The sequence below is a fragment of the Lampetra fluviatilis genome, chromosome 58 (genome assembly GCF_964198595.1).
Source record: "Lampetra fluviatilis chromosome 58, kcLamFluv1.1, whole genome shotgun sequence".
In the NCBI taxonomy this organism is placed as follows: domain Eukaryota; kingdom Metazoa; phylum Chordata; class Hyperoartia; order Petromyzontiformes; family Petromyzontidae; genus Lampetra; species Lampetra fluviatilis.
This window is the reverse complement of record NC_136332.1, coordinates 5331462-5345812: the sequence shown is the minus strand read 5'-3', so window position 1 is coordinate 5345812 and position 14351 is coordinate 5331462. Positions and strand designations below refer to the sequence as shown.

Genomic DNA, 14351 nt, shown 5'->3' with positions numbered 1-14351 from the left:
GTATAGTGTAGTGTATAGTGTAGTGTGGAGTGTATAGTGTAGTGTATAGTGTAGTGTATAGTGTAGTGTAGTGTGTAGTGTATAGTGTAGTGTATAGTGTAGTGTGTAGTGTAGTGTGTAGTGTATAGTGTAGTGTATAGTGTAGTGTAGTGTGTAGTGTATAGTGTAGTGTATAGTGTAGTGTAGTGTGTAGTGTAGTGTGTAGTGTAGTGTATAGTGTAGTGTATAGTGTAGTGTATAGTGTAGTGTGGAGTGTATAGTGTAGTGTATAGTGTAGTGTATAGTGTAGTGTATAGTTCAGTATACTAGTACAGCATCACCGGTTGTGTGTTGGAGAGCAAAGCCACAACATTGGATTAATGTTACAAAACAGATCAACGTTTTCGCCTTTGCTCTCCAACACACCGGGGTTGCTGTACTAGTGACGAATTGGCCACCTTCTGTTTACGTGACAACCCTCACTACTGATTGGCCGTGTCGGCCGGTGGCGCCCTCAGTTTGCTGTGGGCTCGTGTCCCGCATGTTTCATCAATCACTCGGTTCAGTGACGAACGGCAATGCAACCTTGCGCTCAAAAGGTTCCGTTCGTATTGGATCATCTCTGAGAGAGTTTTCGTGACCCCAAGTTACGGACGGATAGACGGACGGAGCTCATGCATTCACATTTTGCAACCTTGATTGGAAAGTTGTTTTGATCCTCTTTGCGAGAGAAATTGTGTCGTCACGTTACAGAGAGACAGACGGGCAGACAGACACAGAGACAGACGGACAGACACCTAATGCGTGAACGCTTTCAACCCTTGGTTGTAAAGTTGTTTTGATCTTCTTTGCGAGAGAAATTGTGTCGTCACGTTACAGAGAGACAGACGGGCAGACAGACACAGAGACAGACGGACAGACACCTAATGCGTGAACGCTTTCAACCCTTGGTTGGAAAGTTGTTTTGATCTTCTTTGCGAGAGAAATTGTGTCGTCACGTTACAGAGAGACAGACGGGCAGACAGACACAGAGACAGACGGACAGACACCTAATGCGTGAACGCTTTCAACCCTTGGTTGGAAAGTTGTTTTGATCTTCTTTGCGAGAGAAATTGTGTCGTCACGTTAAAGAGAGACAGACGGGCAGACACAGAGACAGACGGACAGACAGACACAGAGACAGACGTCCAGATACGTAATGCGTGAACGCTTTCAACCCTTGGTTGGAAAACGTCGATCAAAACAGCGCACGGGAATTCCCTTTAAGATGTAGGAGGAGGCTTTTGCGACCAATATCAGCCATGATACAGTTGTTTTTTGGGTTAGAATCATGTAAATATTTCAATGTGTCTAGATTTGAAGTTTTCGTGACTGCAAGGATTCATACTCTTTGTTTTTTCCGGTAAAGTCCCGTGGGTAGAAAATAAATAAATGAAAACAACTAAGACGGACGCTTGTGTTGCGCCCGAAACGTCGTGATTTAATTTAGTTGTTTTCATTTGTTAATTTTTTTACCTACGTGACTTTACCGAAAAAACCAAAGGGTTTATAAATGTGTCGTTAAACCCGCCACCACCTGGCACAGCCAATTAGTACTAAGCTTTGTTCTCCCACACACAACTGGTGTGCTGTACTAGTGTAATGTGAGGATATATCCGGCTCAATGACGTATCACAACTCGTCACGATGATTGGCTCTGCCAGTCCTGGTCTATAGCCAATGGGGGGGAAGCCTAGGGGCGTAGCCCTGACGTGATGGAAAGGTGACAGCTGTAAGGATTGGTTCTGCTGGCTTTGGCCACAGCCAATGGGGAGATGAGTCAGGGGCGTGGTCCCGGGAGCTGGCGAGGGAGCCTGGAATATTCCATGGAGGCTAAACAGGATTGGTGGAAACGTACCACGTGACCCGGGTATTAAATAGGGGTGGAGACGAACGACACGTGGTCAGAACGGGAACGAACAGAGGAAGGGGGCCACGCGGGAGCGGGGCTCCGGGTTGCCACGTGGTCCAGGCTGCCACGTGGTCCAGGCTGCCACGTGGCAGTGTGTGTCTCTCTGTCTATCTGTCCCTCTCACGCTGCCTTTCAGCAGCGTGAAGGAAAAGCTGTAATACAAGTTGAATAAAAGACGGATTCCAGAAGTCGCCTCAACGACCTTTATTACACTACTAACGAATTGGCCACTTTCTTTTCAAGTGACAAACCTTACTAGTTGTCTGTGTCGGGTGGCGGTGGGCTTAACGACACATTTATATATTTTCGCGATTCTAACCCAACAAAAAACCGACATTACGGGAATTCCCTTCTCCGTGTCAGGTGTCCGTGTCGTCCGCGGCTCGGCTCCTTTGAATGCGCAAGAAAATCTCTTCGAACAGCGCCTTGTACTCCGGCTGGTGCTGGCTCAGCCGGCGCTGGAGTTTGACGCCTCCGCCGCCACCGCCGTCACCGCCACCGTCACCACCACCGTCACCCTCCGCCGACGTCTGCACGGCGGCGTTGGCGCTGCGCCCCGCCCTGAGCGCGGCGACGAAGCTGGGGCGCCGGTGGCGCGCGAGCAGCTCGTCGTGTCGCTCCAGCAGCGCGTGGTAGCGCTCGTCCACCTCGCTCAGGATGCTCATGCCGCCCAGGCCCAAGCCCAGGCCGCCCCTCGGCGTGCGCCCGCCGTCCCCTCCGATGGCGTCGAGCGCCGTCTCGCTGCTGCTCTTCCGCACGCCCAGCCCCGGCGACGCGTCCCCCCCGCCGTCGCCGGTTCCGCCCGGCGTCGACGCGGCCCCACGCCGGACGCCGCCGTCGTCGCCGTCGTCGCTTTCGGGCACATGCTTGGCGGCCGCGACCAGGAGGTCGGAGTCGCGCGTCGGCGAGGGCCGCCTCCTCCTCCTCCCCCCGCCGGAGGCGGCGGCGGCGCCGTCGCTCCGGTCGCCGGAGAAGGAGGAGGAGGCCCTCCCCCGCAGCTCCCGCAGCTCGGCCTCGAGCGCGGCGGCGCCGTCGCGGGCGGCCGCCAGCTCGTCGGCGAGCGCCGCGAGGGCCGCGCCGCGGTCGTGGGCCGCCGACTCGAGCGTCGCCTCGGCCGCGAGGCGACGGCGGCGCTCGAGGGCCAGCTCGGAGGCCAAGTCGCGGGGTCGCGGCGGTGGCGGTGACGGTAGGAGGTGGTGGTGGTGGTCGTGGTGGCGGTGGTGCCGAGGCGACACGGAGCGGTCCGGTAGCGCCCCGCACGACGCGCTCCTGCGAACGAACGGCGCACGTCGGTTAAACCGGGAACCGTCGACGATACGCGAGACGCATTATTTTTCGATTTAAAGCTTCTTTCGTGACTGCAGGGATTCATCTTCTTGGTTCTTTCGGTAAAGTCACGTAGAAGGGAAGTAATAAAAACAAATTTTTTAAAATTATTTTATTACTTCCCTTCTACGTGACTTTACCGAAAGAACCAAGAAGACGCATTATTGTTGTTGTTGTTGCTGTATGGGTGGGTGTGGAACTTCTCTCGCACCGTACGTCACCCACCACGCCAATCGGAGGTGCGGGGGAAGGACAACAAACACCAACAGCAGTTCTAAACAGAGGAGTATGTCAGCCTAGGAACGAGTTGCTATTACGATTATATATTACTCACGTTCAGCCAGAAGAGCCCTCACCAAGTGCTCAACGTCTCCCTTTGGTGTGACGCGTGGTGCGCAGTGCATTCTGGGTGAGTTTGCGTCACTTCCGAGTGCGCAGGCGGTGCAACTGCCCCATAGGTGGAGGTGGGGGGGGGGGGTAGAAATTGTAGTCGCCCCCCGCCCCCCACGTCTTTCCTTACACCACGACCCTCGGCCAATCACACGCTGCGCCACTCCCGCCAAGTCACGTGACACGTCACAAGCAGAGGGAGATTGTGGGGGGGGTCCCGTCGGTCCCGTCGGTCCCGTCGCTACCCCCCCCCACAACCGCCCCCCCCCACCCACAAGCACGCGGCTCACCTGCGTGGCGAGCATGACCCCCTGGGGGTCGACGTGAGGTCCCGCGGGTCACGGGGGTGCACCTTGGCCGGGTGGGCCCTCCTTCCCCGCGCCACCGACAGCTCCTCCAGCCGCTGCTGCTGCAGCTGCTCCACCTGGTCCTGGAGGTCCTGGACGGTGGCCGTGAGCCTGATGGCACAGGGCAGCGATGGGCGTGGGAGCGTGGGTGTTTGTCTGTCCTCTCCGGGTACACAGGAGGTCGTGTGTAATGATATTTATTTTTGGTCGTTTGGATCTCGGTCGGTTGGGATTCTTGAAGCGGCTAGAGTCCTCTCGTCCTCTGGCTTGAGATGGCTGCCACCTATGGGTCAGATGATTGCCTGCCACCATTAAGCAATTGGTAATTAAATATAATTTATTTTTTCCTAAAAAGTGTAAGCAAGCAAGCAAGTGAACTTAACATAAAGGATTTAAAAACATGAACAAGAAACATCTTCAAGTGACTACACGCAAACAGACGATGCCTTTCGCAAGTAATCAAGCTCAGCATCGACCACACACGCTGCTTGTGAGGAACATGCACACAACCACGTGGCACTGATAACACTGGTCAACACACTTTTCTGGCATAAGGTATTCCAACGGTTTTAAGGTAATTTTTTGGGTGCCGATTCGAAATGTGGCATCAGGTTTTTGAGATGTCAAATATTGCATTTTCAATAAAAACTGCCGAAGAAAAATATTAAATGAACGTGGATATCTACATAAAATGATATTATTATAAACACACTATCCTAAAAATACAGCACCGTATTTTAACACTAAAGCAGTCACTGACTCGCAACAACTTGCAATCATAAGTGACAGAGTTACTTTCGGGTAAAATCAATGAAAATGGGGTATGCCGATAGCCTAAAATGAGATGTGACAGAGCAAATCTGAGATCAGATTTGGAATCAGCACCTTGAAATTAGTCTAGAACAGCTGCAAAAGTCCAGGCCAGAAAAAAATGTTTTAAAATCCTTTATATTACGTTGGCTTGCTTGCGCGCTTACGACCGTGCAAATCTTTCGGTCGTTTTTTAACCCACTTCCCGTGATCCAATCGAGCTGACATTTTGCACACAGACTCGTTGTGCGTGACAATTTATTTTCGTGAAAATGTTTTTCCAAAATTTTACACTTTTTAGAAACAAAAAAAATTCTATTTAATTTCCAATTGCTTAATGGTGGCAGGCAATCATCTGACCCATAGGTGGCAGCCATCTCAAGCCAGAGGACGAGAGGACTCTAGCCGCCACGCATATAAAGGATTTATAGTGAAAAACTTTTTTTTACGGGTTAATTTTTTGTTGTTGTTGACCAGTGTAGTAATCGACTTGCATCGTCTTTGACACTGACTGTCCTACAACAGAGACACAGCAGCCTTGTTCATCGCCCTCTCTCATCAGACCAGAGAACAGCGCCAACAGGCGAACAGGACAAGGGCAATGCCACTCGTAGCAGAGCATTCACAGCTCGCGTTGAGCAGCTACAACCATGGTGGTGGTGACGAGGGACGATATCGTGGGACCCTTTCTCATGGCAGTATCACAGTATCATGAAAAATAACACATTGTCCTGCGGAGGGAGCTGGTAGGAACGTTGGGTTGCTCGGTCAATGGCCTGCAGGGTCAACGGCGGCGTGGTGTATTCCGCAAATATGGCCGACTGTGAGGGCGGGCACAAGCCGGCGTGAGTAGGTGAAACGTTGAGTTTTATAAGGGCACCACGGGGTGACCAGCCCCTCCCCACCCAGCCCCACCCCTCCCACCCCCCACCCAGCCCCACCCTCCCCACCCAGCCCCACCCCTCTCACCCCCCACCCTCCCCATCCAGTTCCTCTCGACCCTCCCCACCCTCCCCACCCAGCCCCTCCCCACCCAGCCCCACCCCTCTCACCCCCCACCCTCCCCATCCAGCTCCTCCCCACCCCTCCCCTCCCCTCCCCACCCAGCCCCGCCCTTCACGACGGACGGACACAATAATCCCCTGTGGGCTGGTGTAACCAGGAGGTTCCTACCAGTAAAAACAGCTTTTACCCCTTTCTGCCGACAGAAACAGGAGTTGTGTTCAGACGCATGAACGAATCAACGCACGTCCAAACGAACGAGCGTTGTTAGCGAGCACCTATTAAGCACCCCCCCACCCACCCACCACCCCTCCCCCCCACCACGACCCCTCCCCCCCACCCCTCCCCCCCCCTCCCCCCCACCACCACCCCTCCCCCCCCACCACGACCCCACCACCCCTCCCCCCCCACCCCACTCCCCCCACCCCTCCCCCCCACCCCTCCCCCCACCCCCCCTCCCCCCACCCCCCACTCCCCCTACCCCACCCCTCCCCCCCACCCCTCCCCCCCACCCCCCCCCCCTCCCCCCCCACCCCCCTCCCCCCCACCCCCCCCCCTCCCCCCCACCCCTCCCCCCCCACCCCACTCCCCCCACCCCTCCCCCCCACCCCTCCCCCCCACCCCCCCCCCCTCCCCCCCACCCCTCCCCCCCCCACCCCACTCCCCCCACCCCTCCCCCCACCCCTCCCCCCCACCCCTCCCCCCACCCCCACTCCCCCTACCCCACCCCTCCCCCCCACCCCTCCCCCCCACCCCCCCCCTCCCCCCACCCCCCCCTCCCCCCACCCCAGCACCTCTCCACGCGGTGCTGACCGGCCTTGTTCTCGAGCACCAGCCGCTGGTTGTCCGTCTCGAGGTCACGTGACGCGTTGTCCAGCTGCTCGTACATGCGCGCGTGCTGCTCGTTCACCTGGCGCAGCAGCTCCGCCTGCCGACTCTGGTACTGGGACGGGGGAGGGGGGGAGGGGAGGGGTAAGAGGGGAGGGGAGGGGGTGGGGGGAGGGCGGAGGGGAGGGGGGAGGGGAGGGGGGAGGGAGGAGGGGAGGGGGGGAGGGGGTGGGGGGAGGGGGGAGGGGGGTGGGGGGGGACACGGACGTTTTCGCCAGAAATTACAACCATCTTCATCAGGCGACACAGACAGATTTGTGGAGAAATCCTTCTCCTGTTTTGGTCTTAAATTAAAGTCCTCGAGTCCGTGAGCCTGTGAGTCCGTGACTCCGTGAGCCTGCGAGTCCGTGAGCCTGTGAGTCCGTGACTACGTGAGTCCGTGACTCCGTGAGTCTGTGACTCCGTGAGTCCGTGAGCCTGTGAGCCTGTGAGTCTGTGAGGAGTCCGTGACTCCGTGAGTCTGTGAGTCCGTGAGCCTGTGAGTCCGTGAGCCTGTGAGTCCGTGAGTCCGTGACTCCGTGAGCCTGTGAGTCCGTGAGCAGTCTGTGACTCCGTGAGCCTGTGAGTCCGTGAGCCTGTGAGTCCGTGAGTCCGTGACTCCGTGAGCCTGTGAGTCCGTGAGCAGTCTGTGACTCCGTGAGTCTGTGACTCCGTGACTCCGTGAGCCTGTGAGTCCGTGAGTCCGTGAGTCCGTGACTCCGTGAGCCTGTGAGTCCCGTGAGCAGTCTGTGACTCCGTGAGTCTGTGACTCCGTGACTCCGTGAGCCTGTGAGTTTGTGAGTCCGTGAGGAGTCTGAGAGTCCGTGAACCTGTGAGTTTGTGAGTCCGTGAGGAGTCTGAGAGTCCGTGAGTCCGTGACTCCGTGAGCCTGTGAGTCTGTGAGCCCGTGACTCCGTGACTCCATGAGCCTGTGAGTCCGTGAGCCCGTGACTCCGTGACTCCGTGAGTCCGTGACCAGTCCGCGAGTCCGTGAGTCCACGGTGCGCGTGCCCTACCTCGAGTTCCTGCGCCTGCTCCTGGTTTGCGGCGTACAGCTGCTGCAGCGTCTCCTCCAGCTCCGTGTTCCGCTCCAGCAGCGTCTTCCCCAGCTCGGCCGCCAGCTGCAAGTCTGCGTGGAGGGGCGGCAGCGACAACCATTGGCCGCTACGTACGGCGCGAAAGAAGTTCGACGCGCGCGCGCACGTGCAGACGGTTCGCACGCGCGCTCCGCGGTTCTTTCGTCGGTAGAAAAATAACAGATCGCGACGTTTCGATCGCGAACGCGAGCAATCGTCGTCCCGATTTAAAGCTTTGGTGACTGAAGGGATTCATCTTCTTGGTTCTTTCGGTAAAGTCACGTAGAAGGGAGGTAATAAAATAATAAAAAATAATATATTTCGATTTAAAGCTTTCGTGACTGCAAGGATTCATCTTCTTGGTTCTTTCGGTAAAGTCACGTAGAAGGGAAATAATAAAATAATAAAAATAAACCAATAAAATAATTTTAAAGCTTTCGTGACTGCAGGGATTCATCTTCTTGGTTCTTTCGGTAAAGTCACGTAGAAGGGAAGTAATAAAATAAAACATAATAAAATAATTCTCACGACGTTTCGGCCACAACGCAAGCAGCCGTCCTCCCCGACAGACCTGTTCTTCACCTGAGGACGGCTGCTTGCGTTGTGGCCGAAACGTCGTGAGAATTAATTTATAATGTTTTATTTTATTATTTCCATTCTACGTGACTTTACCGAAAAAAACAAGAAGATGAACCCCCTACCTCACTATGAGACCTCCTTTACCAGTGGCAAAATATAGTAGTAGGTTTTTACCCTTTAAACTGGTACACAACTGACACCTTTATACAAGGCATCATGTTTGCAATAACCACAACACAAGCAGTCAAAATGCAATCAACTTCAAGGACAGTGCATATCATTATCAGAGTTGTTTATTTTTGTATGCATTTTGACTGCTTGTGTTGTGGTTATTGCAAACATGATGCCTTGTATAAAGGTATCAGCTTTTGTACCAGTTGAAAGGGTAAAAACCTATTACTAAACCCCCTACCTCCTAGCGGTGCTGGACGGGGAACACTGTCGTGGACAGTGCTGTGGGGTGGAGGGCCAATGCCCATTGGCCTCTCCCCTCATGGCGTCTGTGACCACCACAGTGGCTAAACGGGGGCTCTGGACGGGTGCGAGGGGCTGGTAACCCCACCACCTTCAATTCATTACCACGAAACTACGACTTAAAAATAAATATGTAACTTATAAGCTTGTGCCGGAGGCCCCGGGGGGACAGGCGTCTATGACGTCTCCTGGCCAAACCCCATTTGGCTTAGCCAGGAGATTGAATCTTCACCCTCGGGGCTCCTCCAGAAACAACGAAAAGCCATTACGAATGGCCACGTGGAATGTTCGAACGCTCACTGCGGAGGAGAGGCTGCCACTCCTTTGTCGGAAGCTGGACCGGTACCGCCTGGATCTCTGTGGCATTCAGGAGGTCCGATGGACCGGTTCTGGCTCCTACCACCATGAGGGGTGGACAGTCCTCCACTCGGGGCAGGAGACTGCCAAACAACAGGGTGTGGCTCTTCTGAACAAAAGAATGAAGGGGGCGTGGGAGCGTGAGGTGTGGGAAGCTGTAAGCCCCAGGATACTTTGGGCTCGCCTTCCCATCAACCGGAGGCGAGGAGTGGTGGTCGTGGTTACTTATGCCCCCACCGAAGATGAACATCCGTGGAGGGATGCAGGCAAAGACGATGAGTCAGATGCCTTCTATGACCTCCTGTCACAGGTGCTGGCTAAAGTGGCCACTCGGGACAGAGTCATCTTGTTGGGTGACTTCAATGCCCGAGTTGGTCATGATGCTAGCACCTGGTCTGGAGTGATTGGAAGGCATGGGCCAGATCAGCTCAATAACAACGGTAGGAGGCTGCTAGATCTTTGTGCAGCCCATGGGCTTGTAATTACCAACACGCTGTTCCGGCATCGGCGCATCCACACAACATCATGGCTGCATGCCGGGTACAAGCAAGAACATCTGCTGGACTACATAGTGATGGACTAGCGGATGCGAGCCCATGTCCTTGACACCAGGATCTACCGTGGAGCTGATCTGCCCTCTGACCATCGACTAGTCATCTGTAAGATGCGCCTGCCATTCTTCCACTCCGGTGGTGGGTGTACACCCAAGACCCCATTCCAACCTAAAGTGGCCTGGTCTCAGTTAGCTGATGAAAGTTGCAAGTGAGAATTTCATCATCGCTTGCGGCTGGGGTTGGCATCGTCCCCCACTCCTGATGTCGAGGGTAAATGGGCGAGGTTTAGGACTGTGACTCATGCAGCTGCAATGGATGCTTTGGGTACGCGGTCCAGACCTCCCCAGAGACCCTGGCTGACAGAGGAGGTGTTCAGGATAGTTGAGAAAAAGCCACAGGCCCACTCTCATCGGCTACAGCATCCCACGTCAGAGAATGAGGAGGCTTACCAGAGCCTTCGCTCAGAGGTTCGGAGAGCCGTAAGGCGCTGCAAGGATGGGTGGTGGTCGCAGGTTGCTGAGGAGATGGAGTCTGCCTCAGTGGCCCGCGATCACAAATCACTATTTAACTCCATCAAAAAAGTAACCTGCAGCGCCACACCTATTACCATCATTAGGGGGAAAAACGGTAATCCAATCTCCGACCCCCAGGAACAGGTTTGCAGATTTTCTGAGCATTTCTGTGAGGTCCTGAGGGAGGGAAAATCCCTCAGCCAAGAAAACATCATGGGGCAAAGTGGGGATAACCCTACTCAGGCTGCAGTGCCTCAAATATTGGAATAGGTCACCCCCTGTGAGTGGCTGGCTGAGGTGCCATCTGTTGAGGAAGTACTGAAGGCGATCCAGAGTCTGAGACCAGGAAAGGCACCGGACAGAGATGATCTCCCAAGCGAAATACTGAGGGAGGGCGTTTGTGCACAGACTGCCCAATATGACATCATAACAAGTCTGGACCGCTGGACGGGTTCCGCAGGATTGGAAGGATGCCCTGGTGGTCCCCCTCTTTAAGAAGGGGGACCGCACAGACTGTAACAACTACAGGGGCATCTCACTCCTCAGTGTGCCGGGAAAGGTCCTGGCAAGGATTATTCAACATCGCCTTGCTAGGCACGCTGAGGAGAGGCTTGCGGAGCCCCAATGCGGTTTCAGGAAAGGGCGGTCCTGCACAGATGCCATATTTTCTGTCCGTCTGCTACAGTAGAGGTGTAGGGAATTTCAACAAGACCTACATCTCTGCTTTATTGACCTGGTCAAGACCTCATCAGTAGGCCTGAGCTCTGGGTTGTTCTTCGTGCTTTCGGAGTCCCTGACCCTCTGCTCACGATCATTAAGGACCTTCCTGATGGTGAGCGGGCCCGGGTTAAACTACGTGGCCAGGAGTCAGAGCCTTTCCCTGTACACCTTGGGGTGAGACAGGGATGTCCTCTGGCTCCCAAATTATTTAACATCTATTTTGACCACGTAGTTCGTGAAGCCTTTAATAGCTATACCGGGGGAATCTCCATTAGGTAGATATAATGGGAGGCTGATCGACGCCCGGGTGCGATCAAGGGATGGCTCCCTATTGGTCAACCACGTTATGTATGCCGATGATTTGGTAATAGCTGCTCATTCAGAAGAGGAGTTGGAGACGCTGCTGCTGAGACTGGAGCGTGCCACTAAGAGGTGGGGCCTTACCATCAGCCCCACCAAAACTAAACACCTGCCTGGGTATTTTGTACCATCGGACACTCCACCCCCACAACTCCCAATCGGTGATGGGGCAGTAGTGGAGAGAGTGGAGAGTTTCCCATACCTGGGCAGTGTGCTTATGACCGGCTCCAGTTTAACAGCAGAGGTCTCACTCCGAATCAGTCAAGCGGCAATATCTTTTCATCGGTTGCGTGACGCTGTGTGGAAGCTACCTGGTCTGTCGCTCCGCACGAAGCTTCAGGTCTTCTCGGCCACGGTCATTCCCTCCCTTCTCTACGCTTGTGAAACGTGGACCCCCCTAATGGAGCATCTTCGCCAGTTGGAAACATTTAGGCTGGCCTGCCTATGATCCATCCTGGGTTTAACCAGGCTGGATTGTGTGAGGAGCTCACAAATCCTTGAAAGATCTGGGCAAAGACCCATCGGTGAGCTCCTCCGGCAGGCAAGGCTGCGTTGGCTGGGTCATGTAGCCCGCATGCCCAGCCACCGCATGCCTAAACAGCTTTTGTTCGGCCGGATCGAGGGGGCTAAACGGGCGCGGCACGGGCTAGAGAAGAGATGGAGTGATGTGGTACAGGAGGACGTGGAGCTGAGTGGACTTGCCGATGACTGGTACCAGCGGTGTCAAGATCGGCCTCAGTGGAGGAGGCTCGTGAAGGACGCTACTGGGCAGTTGGAGGCAGTCGCCCTCCAACAACAACGGAGGGCGGAGGAGCGACGCTCACAACAACGAGCGGAGTGCCGGTGGCTAAAGCACAGCAAGTTGGTACAGTAGGGGCACAGGTGGTGCATCAGCCAGTCATCTCGGTCATCTCGGTCAGTCGACCCGTGGCACCTGCTGGGTCTGCCCCGTGACCTCCTGCCAGCGGGCGTTCGACACTTCGCGTGGCCTCAAGGTGCACATGGCCTGGCACAAGCGTCGTGGTGACGTCACCGCCACTTAGTGGCGAATGACGGTTGTTTTTGTGTTGTGTGAGTGCAGCAGGCAGTGTGAGTGTTTGTGTGTGTCTGTGTGTGTGTGTCAGTGTGTGTGTGTCAGTGTGTGTGTGGGGGGGAGCGGTGGTGTAGTGGTTAGCGCGCTGCGCTATGAACCCGGTAACCCGGGTTCGATTCCCGCTCACGGCCAACACCAGTGATAATTATCTGAACCGGTCCTGGGCCTCCCCTAGGTTGACTCAGCCTGAAATGAGTACCTGGTGCAGTGTGTAAACATCGCCACTGGGGAGACAAAGGCGGTCGGGCGTGGTGCTGGCCACCCACCCCCTCGTGTACCGTTCTGGCCTTCATAGGTGCTCGCTAACAGCACTTGCCCCTACAGTCTGTTAAGGCTACACGGGGGATCTTTATCTTTGTCAGTGTGTGCAGCAGGCAGTGTGTGTCAGAGTGTGTGTTAGTGTGCGTGCAGCAGGCAGTGTGTGTCAGTGTGTGAGTGTGTGTCAGTATGTGTCAGTATGTGTCAGTGTGAGTGAGTGTTCGTGCAGCAGGGTACAGCAGTCAGTGTGTGTGTCAGTGTGTGTGTCAGTGTGTGTGTCAGTGTGAGTGTGTGTGAGTGAGTGTGAGTGCAGCAGGCAGTGTGTGTGAGTGCAGCAGGCTGTGTGAGTGTGTGAGTGTGTGAGTGTGTGCGTCAGTATGCGTGTGTCAGTGTTGAGTGTGTCAGTGTGCGTGCAGCAGGGTGCAGCAGGGTGCAGCAGGGTGCACGAGGCTCACCCTGCTCCAGGTCGCGATGATCGTACCAGGGCTCATCTTCCACAATCTCATACTCCTCCATCTCGAGCTGTCTCTCCGTGTCTGTGTGTCTCTCCGTGTCTCTGTGTGTCTGTGTCTGTCTCTCCGTGTCTATGTCTGTCTCTCCGTGTCTGTCTGTGTCTCTCTCTCTCCGTGTCTCTGTCTCTCCGTGTCTGTCTGTGTCTCCGTGTCTGTCTCTCCGTGTCTCCGTGTCTGTCTGTGCACGGATTTCTCTAGTTGTCTCGATTGTATCTCTTAGTATCTCTTAGTGTCTGTGTCTCTCTGTCTCTGTGTCTGTTTCTCTGTGTCTGTTTCTCTGTATATGTGTCTCCGTGTCTATGTCTCCGTGTCTATGTCTCTCCGTATCTGTCTCTCTGTCTCTGTGTCTGTCTCTGTCTCTCCGTGTCTGTGTCTCCGACCGAGCGGCCCCTGCTGTCGGCAGATGCCCGTGGCGACGTGGCCGAGTCTGAGAGCCCCGCTGCGATTTCCCTCCCCGCCTCGCGATGGAGGCGTGCGGGGGATGAAGAGCAGGGAGGGAGGGAGGAGGGAGGAGGAGGGAGGAGGAGGGAGGAGGATGGAGGGAGGAGGGAGGAGGGAGGAGGATGGAGGGAGGAGGAGGAGGAGGATGGAGGGAGGAGGATGGAGGGAGGAGGATGGAGGGAGGATGGAGGGAGGATGAGGGAGGAGGGAGGAGGGAGATGGAGGGAGGATGAGGGAGGAGGGAGATGGAGGAGGGAGATGGAGGAGGGAGGAGCAGATTGGATGTGTATCCATGGCCACACCTCGACACAGGGAGGGGGGTGGGGGTGTTATTCCCACTGCCCAGTGAACGATGATTGGAGCCGGTCGCGGCACCGTTATGCTGTCAGATAACAAAAAATTAACCCGTAAAAGCAAAGTTTTTCACTCTAAATCCTTTATATGCGTGGCGGCTAGAGTCCTCTCGTCCTCTGGCTTGAGATGGCTGCCACCTATGGGTCAGATGATTGCCTGCCACCATTAAGCAATTGATAATTAAATATAAAAAAAAAATCCTAAAAAGTGTAAAATTTTGCAAACATTTTTTCGCGAAAATTAATTGTCACGCACAACGAGTCTGTGTAGAAAATGTCAGCTCGATTGGATCACGGGAAGTGGGTTAAAAAACGACCGAAAGATTTGCACGGTTGTAAGCGCGCAAGCAAGCAAGCAAGTGAACTTAATATAAAGGATTTAAAAAAGAC

The 14351-nt window shown here is 55.0% G+C and overlaps 1 protein-coding gene across 2 annotated transcripts; it reads right to left on the bottom strand.

Moving 5' to 3' along the window:
* Window positions 1-2119: 2119 nt before the first annotated feature.
* Window positions 2120-13693, bottom strand: CDR2L (cerebellar degeneration related protein 2 like). Of its 2 annotated transcripts, none has more exons than XM_078880544.1 (5): window positions 13111-13693; window positions 7689-7801; window positions 6600-6748; window positions 3937-4104; window positions 2120-3199 (listed from the first exon to the last, which is right to left on the bottom strand). In XM_078880544.1, exons 1-5 carry the CDS (start codon window positions 13169-13171, stop codon window positions 2290-2292), a joined length of 1401 nt encoding a protein of 466 aa, XP_078736670.1. In that variant the 5' UTR covers window positions 13172-13693; the 3' UTR covers window positions 2120-2289. The 2 variants fall into 2 exon arrangements, with proteins under 2 accessions (XP_078736670.1, XP_078736671.1); XM_078880545.1 differs by having other exon boundaries at window positions 6600-6742.
* Window positions 13694-14351: the final 658 nt, after the last annotated feature.

Excerpts from the sequence above, each read along its gene's own strand:
- CDR2L (XM_078880544.1), bottom strand. The coding sequence starts at position 13,171 with ATGGAGGAGTATGAGATTGTGGAAGATGAGCCCTGGTACGATCATCGC. Across the intron at positions 7,802-13,110 it reads TCATCGCGACCTGGAGCAGG|ACTTGCAGCTGGCGGCCGAG; the intron begins GTGAGCCTCGTG and ends CCCTCCACGCAG. Across the intron at positions 4,105-6,599 it reads GGTCAGCACCGCGTGGAGAG|GCTCACGGCCACCGTCCAGG; the intron begins GTGCTGGGGTGG and ends CTGTGCCATCAG.